The sequence below is a fragment of the Triticum aestivum genome, chromosome 6A (assembly GCF_018294505.1).
Source record: "Triticum aestivum cultivar Chinese Spring chromosome 6A, IWGSC CS RefSeq v2.1, whole genome shotgun sequence".
Classification (NCBI taxonomy): domain Eukaryota; kingdom Viridiplantae; phylum Streptophyta; class Magnoliopsida; order Poales; family Poaceae; genus Triticum; species Triticum aestivum.
This window is the reverse complement of record NC_057809.1, coordinates 94,834,151-94,846,896: the sequence shown is the minus strand read 5'-3', so window position 1 is coordinate 94,846,896 and position 12,746 is coordinate 94,834,151. Positions and strand designations below refer to the sequence as shown.

Here is a 12,746-nt window from a genome sequence, read left to right as displayed (position 1 = left end):
GAGTGGGTGGGTAGAGTTTGAGACACGAAACCCTTTAGTCCCGGTTTGAGACACGAACCCTTTTTAGTCTTGGTTTGAGACACGAATCGGGACTAAAGGGTATCGCACCCTTTAGTCCCGGTTCGTGTCTCCCTTTAGTCCCAGTTCGTGTCTCAAACCGGGACTAAAGGTCTCAGTTGAACCGGGACTAATGTCTTTAGCGCTCGAACCAGGACTAATGCTCACATTAATCCCGGTTACACAATCAAAACTAATGTGTATATTGTGTTGTGACCAAAGCTTCGTTTTCTACTAGTGCAACTGCTGGAGATGCTCTAAGGCAGGCTGGTGCGGTGCCATGTAGGTGGCCGCACCTGTCAACTTCTTTTTGGCCGTGTGTTTAGCACATGTATAGGGGAGTGTTGCTGATTTCGCTGCTCGAGATCATGCAGGAATCGTGATCATCCAGAGCGAGGAAGTAAACACATACTCATATAACGAAACTAACAAAGTACCGTACACCGTAGCTAATACAAGCATCAATCTTGTCAGCTCGTTAGGCTCATGTGAGTGTGAGTCTACATAAACCTCACCATACACTCTAAATTTCGGTCATGCCTACAGTTGATAACTCGCTACGCTATAGCCTATGCTACGTGACGGCGCACTTCTAGTTGACTAGTTCTATGGCGGCGGTAATCTCGCAGTCGAAATCGACTAGGCGAGCCTGTTGCAGGACGGACACCCCGTGAGCGTCGAGCCCTTTGAACCGCCGACGAGGAGGACCGCGCGTGTCTCGGCGAGCTCTCGCCGGAGCCGCGCGTTGTCGTCGCTGAGACGCTCGCACCACCGGCGCAGCAGCTCGCAGTCGAGCTCCGTCTGCTTGAGCTTGGTCCGCGCCCTCCTGTTCTGGAACCACACCTCCACCTGCCTCGGCTTCAACCCAAGCTGCCCCGCAAGATCCTGCTTCTCACCCTGCAATTCAAAAAAAATCCGGTCAGAATCTTCTTGCATGCAAATTACTTTGCACCTATTGATGAGATTGAGTAGAAGATATGGACGTACATGGGAGAGGACGTTGTGGGCGCGGAAGCTCTTCTCCAGCAGCGCCGCCTGCTCCGCGGTGAGCCGGAGCTTCTTCCTCGCGCGGCCGGCTGCGTCCCCTCCGTCGTCGCCATCGTCGACGTCGCTGCCGCCGTGCGCAGCCCTTGCCCTCTTGCCATGCTGCCTTGTACTACCGCCTACTATCCACTTCTCCCCTTTCTTCCTTCCAGTATTTCCCGGCACACGACCCTCTGCCTCTGGCGGTAGCAGAGGGGCCTGCACCGGCGGCGGTTGGCTCCCGGCACCGATCACGAGCGACAGCCTTGTGTCGACGAGCTCCTCCGCCTCCAGCGACTCCCTACTAGCGCTGCTCATGGTGGTCAGGCTAGACATCTCGAACCAAAATCAACTGAATTCGCTCGTGCCGTCGAGAGGGATATGGAGGTATGCCGCCGGCGCCGGGTAGCTAGGTGATGATGGCCAACAGATGGGGTGTGTTCGTGGAGGCTTTATAGGTGGCGTGGCTACGAGACACTGGACACGGTCGCATCCCACGTATGGTTTTGTGTGCGAGTTAATTAAGACATTTAGTGCTGCTTAGGTTTACTAGGCAAGATTACTACGGGTGATTGATGCTTGGTTTGACTACTGAGGGGAAAATCTTTATTGAGGGATTTGACCGAGCAAAACTAATTAGCCAAGGCTAATAAAACTGGCTCATATTCTTACCCAAGTTCATCAATATAAAGTTTCTGCTAGCTTCCGATCAAAATAGATGGACTTTTCCCGCAAAATAAAATAGATGGACTTTGAAATTTTAGCTTCTAATGTAGTAACGTTTGATAAATAATTTTTGTAAAGGTATATATGTAAACAAAATAATAGATTTTTAATTACCATGCTGGTTATTATTAAGGGACATACTAGCATGCATGCATGGCAGTTTTGCGAAACTGTCAAACTCTGCGTTTAACTTTGTTGGCATTTCTTTCCCCTGCTTGCTCTCACTTTTTATATTATTTATTTGAGATGAAAGAATGCAAGCTGGCGTATCTGGTAGCACGACGTGTAGCATTGAGATTGTATTTAGACAAATTTAACACAAGCTTTCAGAGACAGAAATAATATCATATACTCCCTCCGTTCCCAAATATAAGTATTTTTAGGATTTCAATACAAACTACATACAGATGTATATAGACATATTTTAGAATGTAAATTTACTCATTTTGTTCCGTATATAGTCCGTAGTGAAATCTTTAAAAAAATATTTAAAAACGAAGAAAGTAGTATACTATTTCACTATGCATGGAGAGCAATGCAACACACATGCATGCATGCATGCCAGGAGAGCTTAATTTCCTTATGTGTGGTGCTGACCTGTGGTGCATGCAGGACACTGTGGCATGGCTCGCATGTGCATCCAAGGCAGCCTTGCTTGGCGGCCAACACGTGCGCATTTTACATGGAGAAATATGGCGGTACATGTATGAACGCGGGACTGGTTGCAAGCTCATGGATGGACTAGGTACATGATTGCTGTGCACTCTGGTCATCCAAAACGTCCGCAAACTCGGATGGTCAGATTTGGCCATCATGCTTCATGCATGCACACGTACGCGCAGACTCTTTTCAAACTAATCACCTACTTGTGCAGTAGCCAAGTTAGGATAATTAATTATTAGCACGCAGCAACGGTCATCTCGTCCTGCTGAAAACTGAAAGATGTACCTCCGTTTCTTTTTAGTCCGCATATAAGATTTGATCAAAGTCAAGTTTTGTAGAGTTTGACTAACTTTATATTAAAAAATATAATCATTCACAATATGAAATCAATATTATCAGATGCACCATGAAACGTATGTTCATACTATATAGTTTTTGTATTGTAGATGTTCATATTTTTTTATATAAATTTGATCAAACTTTATGTAGTTTGACTTTGATCAAATCTTATATGCGGAGTAAAAAGAAACGGAAGGAGTATATCTGAAGCAGTCAAGATCTGTTGATATGACACTTTAGTAGTAAAAAATCAGGATATACGTGTCACAATCATCGTTCCATATCATTTGCTTGGTCGTGGCGTCGATCGTTTGCGACTTGGTAATCAACAACGTCCTCGTACGAGCGCTTTCAGGCAACCCGGCCGTGCGTGCTCTCACGCACGTTTGCGACTCCTACTTTGGCTAGGTGACCCATATGTGCGCAGGCGCCGCTGGTCAGCTGCTCTGTCAAACTCCATACGTCTTCTGCTGCAAGGTGCACGGCTCGATCATGTCGTCCCTGGACTCGATCTGTACTTGGGAAGGGAAAAAACGCAAACGAACAAGTCCAACTATTTATAAGTTGATGACCTTTTTTTTGCGGGGTTATAAGTTGATGACTTGGCTTGTCGTACGTACGGCCTGGCTAAACTAATGGTTGTGATTTTCTCGGGACCATGAGAAAATGCTTTTGTAGCAGAAACCACCTGCTACTGCTAGTTATACTCATACACTCATGACATTTTATTTCCACATGTTTGTGTGCCACTGATGATCCCATAATTTGTATTAGGTTCACTTGCCTCAATTAGACTACCAATACGATAACAAAGTCTCCGTTCTTTTAGGGGCTTAAAAATTAAGCCACCCCCTCCCCAGCTTCTGCTTCTGCCTTCTGCAGGAAGATGCCCCCATCTGTTAGCAACCCTCCACGGGTGAGCCGTGGGCCGGCATGAGAGGGTCGAGCCTAGCATCTAGGCCATGGAGCCAGCGACTACAAATACTTGAAAGGGTGGATCGAGCAGGTCATCCGGTTGGATCACGACTGAAACGGCACGGCGGCTTCCTCTCCCACCTCTGGCTCTCCTCCTCAATCCCCTTGTTCTTGCTTGTTCATGTAATCTAGCTACCCAAATCCTTGTATCTGTAAGTGATTCGTGAGATCAGTAGAGAGACCCTAACACTTGGTATTCAGAGCCAAAATTTTCCCCACCACCTCCCACCCGATCGAGCAATGGAGTCGGCGACCAAGCAGGACCTGAAGGATCTCCTGAAGGAGTTCCGAGAGAGCATGAAGGAGAGCATCAGGGAGGCTGTCGCGGTCGGGTTCGGCAACTCGAAGCCGGCATTCGAGCAGGCGACCATCTCGACCTCTTCTCAGTTCCTCGCCATGGACGCCTCCGATGACAAGGATCTGGCACCTGCGTGCTCCAGCCCCGAACAAGGCACGTATGCCCTCGACTTCGCCCCAACGACCACAATCGATGCTCTTCCCGAGCTCGACATTGACGCCACGGGCGTTGCTGCACCAACGCCCACAACCTGCTCGACGGATGGCCTCATCCACAGCACCGATGGAGACGATAGGATGGAGGCGTCGAAGGCTGCTTGGGATTCGTCTACGCCCTTCACCGCACGTCCAGGGGACTCACCAACACCAATGAGTGAGCCATCTGTCGGCCTTGCACTCGGTACGCTGGCGCAGACCAAGTGTTTGGCAGAATGCTCAGGCCAAGTTGATGCGTCCGTCACGGCCAGTGTTATCTTAGCGACTGCTGGCTGCATGCCCACTATCTGTTCGACCGAGTGGGTCACCCATGCTGACAGTCGCATCATCGACTCATCGTCAACAACCCTACCCATTCGGCTCGCAGCTGCAGCGGTGCATCGTTCGTGGGTGCAGACAGTGCCACTGCACCCACCGGACCTGAGGTTATTTTTTTGGTGGGACCATGGGTGTCTAATGAGTGGCTGTGGTGATTTGGAAAGAGTGATTCATCCTAGCCCAAATGAAAGTTTATGCACAAGGCAATGTCAAGAGGTAAAACCCTCGTGTCTGTTTCATGGGATGTCTATTTCTTGGCAATGGTTGGTACACTGGCTAGTCTATGGAGTTGATTTACGTCAAATTCCGTGTCCATCATTTTCAAATGGTGAGCCACCAGATGTGGATTGTTCCAGTGTTGCCAATTGGGACCCCCATATGCCTATTTCTGTTGATGACAAGTTCCCGAAGCATCTGTTTCTAAGTGTTCAAGTGCATGATAGTGGAATGGTTGTAGTTCCCTCTCTGACCTTGATACGACTCCTTACTGTACTTGAGGCACCATTCACAATCCATGGAGGGTTTCATCTCATAGATGGCCTCTGGGGCTGGTCACTACATCTGTTCGGACGCGTAAAGAAGATATCCGATGATAAGCGAGATGCCCAATGTAGCTTGGTCTATCTTAAGTTACAGCAACATGGATTGTTTGTTGTACATCTTACTGATGGAAATTCTCTCTGTTCATGCCACTATACTGATGCACTTGCTTTTGAGTGGGGCTACAACCATATTTCTTACAGACAACTTCTAGAGATCTGTTGCAAGCGACTGAAGTGTAAATGGAGAATACAATCTGGGCTAGTACAGACCACATTCAGCCGAATTGGTGCAGTAACCAGTGGAACAATGGGACTGTTGGTTGTGCAATTACCAGAGTGTATTGATGACCAACTAGCAGAATTGCTGAAGGAAAATTTTAATGAGATGCCAAAGTGCAGTGTTACTCCTATATCTTGTGAGAGTGGATGTAAGCTGCATAACACATCATTCTTTATCTGGCGGACAAGTGTTGTCTGCCTTCTTCTCTGTTGCTATGATCAATTTCAATGGAAGCTGGCTGGGTTATGCTATCACCTGTCTAACTGTTGTCCAGTGACACTACTTGGGCTGCCGGTGTCAGCAAACTGTTTGACTCGGAGATATGCAGGTCACAAGAACCAGGTCTACCACATGAAGTTGTCTCATTCTAATCATTGTCAAGAGGGAATAAACTTGCAAGTGGAGCAGATATGGTGTGCAATTACGAGTAATACTATTGATGCTTATCCTTGTGGTGGTGAAGACCATGCACGTGAATCATTGTTCAACATGGAGCTTGTACATGCGAAGGAGTTCGATGTGCATGGCATAGAAGTTTCCCTACGCAACAAGATCATATTTGTGTTTGAATTTCACTTGCATGTTGTTGCCAGGTGGAGCTCTTACGGTGTAAACTTTGGTGAAATGGAAAACCAAGTGTATGTGCAAACACATTCCATTGGATCGTTGGCCGGGGCACCTCTACAGAAGCAGCAAATGGAGCTGCAATATTATGGAAATTGTGCCATTAACTCTCTTCATCTGCACCGATTGGTGGCAAGGAAGGGGAGAGCAACAGGTTCATTGTTTGATAAATTCTTGGAGGCTTCCATTATGTGCATAAACTGTGAGGACCACTGCCGGGGCTTCCTAAGCTCACTTCTATCTGATTGGCCGAAGTTTGAGAATAGCATCACAGAACTGAAGGAATATCGGGACCAGGGTGGCTTTAGACTGCAATTTTCTTTCAATGTTATGCCCATCTTACAAGGGCACTGGTGCTTTGGAAATGTTAATAGCCTGTTGATTCCTCCTGGTTCGAATGGGAAGTATTATCTCTATGCTCATTGTTGGGTGCTCCAAGTTTGCCAAGATAGTTCACATGGACTGATCAAGAAGTCCAGTGCATGGTATTCGTTTATCACAAGGTTCAGCGTCTGGGTGCCGGGCGTGCCAATGATAGCATGGTCAGTATGCATGGCGTTAATTCGGACTAACTTTGAGAGATGGCGGACTACTTGTTTGCAGTGTTTGGAACAACACCAATGGTTATCAATGTTGCCGGCGTGTACATCTCGGATCTGGTTGGTAGCATGGCCCATGGATGGGGTGGAGCTCTGGATTCACTGTGGGCACGCAATTTTTCAAGGAGGGAGGATCTTCATGGTCGTCGCCACCTTTGTCGACCACAACTACTACCTCGACGTCATCCTCAACTTGGTTCCCATCGGCCATGATGACTACTTCGGCAACCTGGGCAAGCAAGCTTGCTACTTTGATCGAGTCTACACCCATCTTGGCTACTATCAGGAAGATTACCATGGCGATCCTAGCAAGATCAAGGAACTTCAAGCGCCGTGGGATCCTGGCAAGTCAACCTTCCAGTCTTCTTCTGAGCTTCGGCTTGGGGTCAAGCCGAGTTTCAAGGAGGGAGGGGTGTTAGCAACCCTCCACGGGTGGGCCGTGGGCCGGCATGAGAGGGTCGGGCCTAGCATCTAGGCCATGGAGCCAGCGACTACAAATACTTGAAAGGGTGGATCGAGCAGGTCATCCGGTTGGATCACGACTGAAACGGCACGGCGGCTTCCTCTCCCACCTCTGGCTCTCCTCCCCAATCCCCTTGTTCTTGCTTGTTCATGTAATCTAGCTACTCAAATCCTTGTATCTATAAGTGATTCATGAGATCAGTAGAGAGACCCTAACACCATCATTCATTGGGGCTTCTAAATTAGTTAGGTCAACTCTAGCCGAAGCCCTAAAAATAGAGGATGATCCGGCTGAGTAAACATTTAATGGAGTAAATTTACTCCATTAAGTTTTTCCCAGACCTACCCGATCCACTAAATGTAACGGAGTAAAAAATTATTAGTATTTCATTATTGGCCACTAAAACATTTTTCATTCCTTTTTTATTTCATTGAACGATATTTTGATACATTGGAGTACATATTCACCAATTCTTCACTACAAGAACAAAACCAAAGAAAACAAGAACCACAATTAGACACTTTAATAGATATTCAACTTCCATAACTGCTCTTACTAGTTGGATTAAACTTTTCTTTATCTCCTCATTGTTAATTCTCTCTATTTGCTTCTTGAGCTTGCACACTTCTTTCTTCTTCGTTTCCGACGAATTCGATATTGCGTCGTATCTAGTTTCATCTCTAGTCTCTACTCTAGCAAGGAGTGTACGAACATCTATCAAATTTCTCATTGTCAATAGATCGATGTAATCTCCTCCTAATACCAAAACTTGCATTCATCCTACACACAAATTTAAGCAAAAAATGAGCTACAAATTGCGCTGAATCCGATGAACAACTGAATCAAAACTCACACTCACCACATATTTTTTGCACTTGAAGAACACCAATCCAGGGTGTTTCTCGCGTGGTCGAAACTTGGCACATCACCTCGTGCAGGCAGCCGTCACTTTTTATGACTGGCAATGAGGAGCTGACGAGCTGTTGGGCCAGTGCCAAGCCTGGCCGACGACCTGCGTGTCTTTGCCAGGGAACCATCGGGGAGTGAGATCCGAGCGACTAGAGGAGGAGGCCATACCTGCATGCGGCACAGAGGCGTTTCCCGGGCTGTGCGCTTCAGTACCCGGCCAATCCATGACAAAAGCGCAGTCACCAGCGGTCGGATGCGTCAAATACGGCGGCGGCGGTGACGGTCGGATGTGTCAAATCCGGTGGCGGTGGCGGCGACCGTAGTTCTGCGATTCTGCACCATCGACGGTGCGAGAGAGGCTCAAATCTAGGTGGGTGAGGACTACGGCGGGTCCTATGGAGAGTCCGCGGTGGCGGGTGGTGGCCGGCGATGGCGGGAAGGATGGCGCCAATGTAGATTCGGCGCTAGAGTGGGGTTGGGTGAGGCAACGGGGGTGGGAGGGGATTTTTTCTCCAAGTGATAGCGGCCGAGTAAATATAGGTGCCGGATAGGAGGCGAAGTAAAAAAACTATCCTCCTCTATTCGGTCTAGGACTTCGGCTGGGTGCGACATAAAGGATTAAAACCGAAATTATCCTCCTCTATAGCCTGATAGGGGTTCGGCTAGAGTTGGACTTATGAGGGGCTTATTTTTAAGCCGGGGTGGGGTTCACCTCCTCTAAAAGGGTATGGTTTGGATATTGGCACTTCTATACAACCTTGAAAAATAACTTTAACCCCTAGTTTCTAAGAGAATATGTTTATAGATTCAACAAAACTACATATTGCAAAAATAATATTGGGGTATGTTCTAAACTTTGTCATATTCTGTAAAGTTCTTGAAGCTTTTATGTATCAAAGTTTTAAACTTGTTCATATTCGTGGTATGTTTATCCATTCGCACAGAAGCCACTGGATTCATATAGAGATACAACCGACGATGTCCAATTCTTACTTCATGCTCTTCCGAATGAATGTTACTTCGAAATGGAGTAATACCGAAGGGCACATCGTGAGGAAGCACCATTGAAATGGTCAGGAACTCTTCTCGCGCACACTCAATTCATTTGCAGACAGCAACCGAATGGTAGCGTGAAGTGTGCCTTCTATGTCTGTCTCCTCATCGAAGAGTACATACGTTTGAGCACAACGTTCAAGCGTCCCAATGACGTCATCAAATGAAGTAGATACCTACAATGTACGCCGTTCAACTCGGGAAAAGAGTTTGAATGCATCCAGAATTCTTTTGTGTATGTCATCAACAAGGAGGTCCGCTCGTCAACCAGGTTCTTCCATGCCAAAGTCAGCAAAGATGAGTCGGATGAACGTGAGGCGCACTTGAAGGCAATTAAGGATGCTATGCTAACCTTGTAAAAATCAATCACCACCACTAGCCCCGATATAGAATAGTGCAACAGATAAGACAATCGACCTTGATACATGTACTTTCGTATGATTGAACGCTTGTCTATTATTGTTTAGTTCCACACTTTCTCGACTATGTATTGTTAGTCACTTGTTTAATGTTATTAGCTTGCCTATTCTCAGCTACTTATTAAATATGTGATGCCCTGTATTGAGATGAGACTAAAATTGTCCGAAAGTACCACCACACAATCAAAAAAGTTGCTACAACAGCAATTTTCGCTGCCACGGCAACATATTTTTTGGATCTAGAGAAGATTACCAATGGTAAGCACGAAATGGTTGCCGCCACTGGTCTAATACATGCCAGTGGGGGTAACATTTCCTGTCCCACCATTGATCTAATACATATCAGTGACGGATACCATTGCTGCCCACCACTGGTATTGCACATACTAGTGTCAGGTGTGTTGGAGAATTTTTTCCTGCCACTAGTGACTTCTGTAGTAATGTAGTGACGCTAGGGGTCAGGCTGAGTGATGATATAACATGGTGGATCTGGCGCGTTGTGGGTCGGCGACTAGTGTGTGCGGGTGGCGTCCCGATGCTTTGGTGATCGCGGGAAGCTCCCAATGATGTGGTGGCTTTGTTGCTGTTTTGTGTCATCTCTCCTCTCGAGGAGGTGCCAGGAGCCATCCAGCAATGCGATGACGACTATTCTCTAGATTGTGTTGGTCTGCTACCAATGCAAGTGGTGGTGGCGTGGTCGAGGCCTTTGCTGCACGTGGTGGAACAATTGTTGTGGTGGTGTTGCGGGTACTGGTCAACCACCCTCGTTCCTCGTCTAGCGGTGGTTAGTGCGTGGTGAGCTTGTGGTAGGTCATTGGATGGCTTCTTATTGGTTATGTGGTTGTCGGGCTTCGACCCCATGTGGTGTGTTGTTGTGCGCCGGCATGGTCTTGTCTTCCTAGTGTTGGTGCGGGTTGGTCGGGGGGTTCTCAGACTCGACAACCATGGTTTACCATTTTTGTGCGGTGGAGGTTGCGGCTTGCTCTCAGCTGCTAGTGGTTGTGCCTCCTCTCCGAGGCTTGGTTAACTGGAGGGGAGTAGGGCTCTGGGAGAAACCCATGTTTTCGATGGGGATCGATGGATTCCGGTGACAACAGCGCAATAGCGCCTTCCTTGTGGAGTTGTCATTGTAGGGTTCCTCCTCTCTACCAAACCATGATTGGTTGGTTCGTTGGTTGTTGTGGTGGTTGCTTGTGTGGCCGCACCCTACCCCAATTAAGGTTAGGGGGAGGGGGTCGTGAGTTGTTTCTGGGTGAAAACTTTACCTATCGACGTGGGGTCGTGGGCAGTTTTTGGGTGAAAGCTTAGCAATTGACGGGGGTTGATGCTGGCGACGACGGCACCCACAGGCGTCATGTTTCCTTCTTGGAGGCATCTCAGAAGATCTCGCTCACTTCTTTTTGTGTAGTGGGCATGTAGGACAGTAGGAGGTGGAGGTCAAGATTGGTCACTATCGGCTGTACTGTTTTCTTCTTCTTCTTTTTCAAAGTTTTGGCTTTTGCTTGATTGTCCCTTAATCATTCAAGTTGGTTTGTGTTTTTTCGGCTTAATTTTTTGTATAAATTGGAGAACTATATTTTTTTTTATGACATCGCAGGAGCACCCTGTCCTCTTGACAAGGTCCTGTGAAAAGATAAGTGGAGGGGCTAGTTCGATGTTTGCCAGAGGCATATATGTTATCCTGAGACATCAAGTCAAGTAAGTAGTTAGCAACATATATTTTTCCGGTGACGCTTTTGACCTAAAACAACATTTCATCCAATAATGCACATAAAGTCAACATAATTGAATAATCATGCGAATCCGGGACTCTAAAACAAAATTGCTCTCGTGCAGGCACGTACATGGAATTACGGTCAATGTCGGCTCTCGGAAGCAATGGCCTCATGCCAACAAATTTTCATGATAGTGAATTTGCAACATCCGAAGCTAAGCTTTTTTTTGGCAAAAGGGCCTATGAGCATATATTAAATGTCGTAGGTACTTACCGACACGCCTTTACAGAAAAAGAAAATTTCAACCAAATTATTAGGATGTCAAAGTCTTCTTTCTCCTGCATCCATCGATGAAAAGCCGTAAATAAATCTCTTTGTCACCTTTGGGCCTCCAAAGCTAAGCTTGCAATATATATTGTTGAAGATATAATTTTTTTTTGGAACGAAGGCTCCAGAGAAGCCCAGCTTTGAATTAACGAAGCCATCAACCGGCCAGGGATTACACAAGGCCATCAATACAACCAACACGGAACGGAAAGGAAAAGCTACAGCCGATACAGAGTGTTGCCCAGCAGCTTACAAGCACCAAAGACTACAAGCCCTACACAAAAATCCTAAATAAGCTCTAGCTTGTAGTCGACGGAGTCCTCCAAGTGAACTTGACCCAGAAGAGCGAACAGAGAGGAACATCAAACAGCGCCAGTGCCCAACGACAAAGGACCGCGCCCTCATCAACCCAGGAAGGTGGACACCGAAAACATGTCGCTGTTCTCCAAATCCGGAGGGGACCCCTGCCCCTCGCCTTGGCCCGAAAGGCGCGGACCGCCGGAAGATGGAATTGCTCACCCTAGAGCAAAGAACGGACACGGTTCCGGCCACCAAAGGAGATACTCAGCCCGACCTGTCGCTGCACGAAGGAAACCAAGGATATCCACACCGAGGCTCACTGATACAAGCACGAAGAGGGAAAAATGCACAAAGGAGTTGTCACTGAACAAACAAACAACGAAAAGAGATGGAGCACCACAATTGGAATTAGCTCAGGCCCGGAGAAATCAGCCATGTTCGTGTCATTGCGTCGAGCAGTTGCTAGTGAGGACCCCTATCCCCTCCCTGCCCAAGGCAATGACGCCAGACAAGCAGAAGCTGACCTGCAACTGAACAAATCAAGGAATGTCGAGCTGCACTAATTCAGAAACAAAGCACCATGTTCCATCTCCCTCGCCGAAGACGCAGCCACCATGATGCCCCACTGCACGCTCCCACCTTGCCCAAGACAGCACCTTCAAGAAGGAGGCGACGCACGCCGCGCCGTTGCCGTCCGGTCTAAGCAAGACAAGGGATTTCTCCCAGGAAAGAGGCGGAAGGGAGAGGAACCGAACCTCGACGACGCCTCCGTGGAGGGGAACGGCACCGGCCGGTGTCGCCGCCGCCGTGGCCAGAGAACCAGCCAAGGATTTCTCCCGGTCCAAGTTCGCGACTCCTGGCAGTCCACCATCACCGACGCCCACGACTTGAGGCCTCCGAC

At 47.6% G+C, this 12,746-nt stretch overlaps 1 protein-coding gene across 1 annotated transcript; it reads right to left on the bottom strand.

Annotated features, from left to right (window-relative positions):
- Nucleotides 1-696: 696 nt before the first annotated feature.
- LOC123130371 (putative homeobox-leucine zipper protein HOX26) lies at nucleotides 697-1,398 on the bottom strand. The gene is made up of 2 exons (XM_044550283.1): nucleotides 1,045-1,398; nucleotides 697-954 (listed from the first exon to the last, which is right to left on the bottom strand). Exons 1-2 carry the CDS (start codon nucleotides 1,396-1,398, stop codon nucleotides 697-699), a joined length of 612 nt encoding a protein of 203 aa, XP_044406218.1.
- Between the last annotated feature and the right edge of the window lie 11,348 nt (nucleotides 1,399-12,746).

Excerpts from the sequence above, each read along its gene's own strand:
- LOC123130371 (XM_044550283.1), bottom strand. The coding sequence starts at position 1,398 with ATGAGCAGCGCTAGTAGGGAGTCGCTGGAGGCGGAGGAGCTCGTCGAC. Across the intron at positions 955-1,044 it reads CCCACAACGTCCTCTCCCAT|GGTGAGAAGCAGGATCTTGC; the intron begins GTACGTCCATAT and ends TTTGAATTGCAG.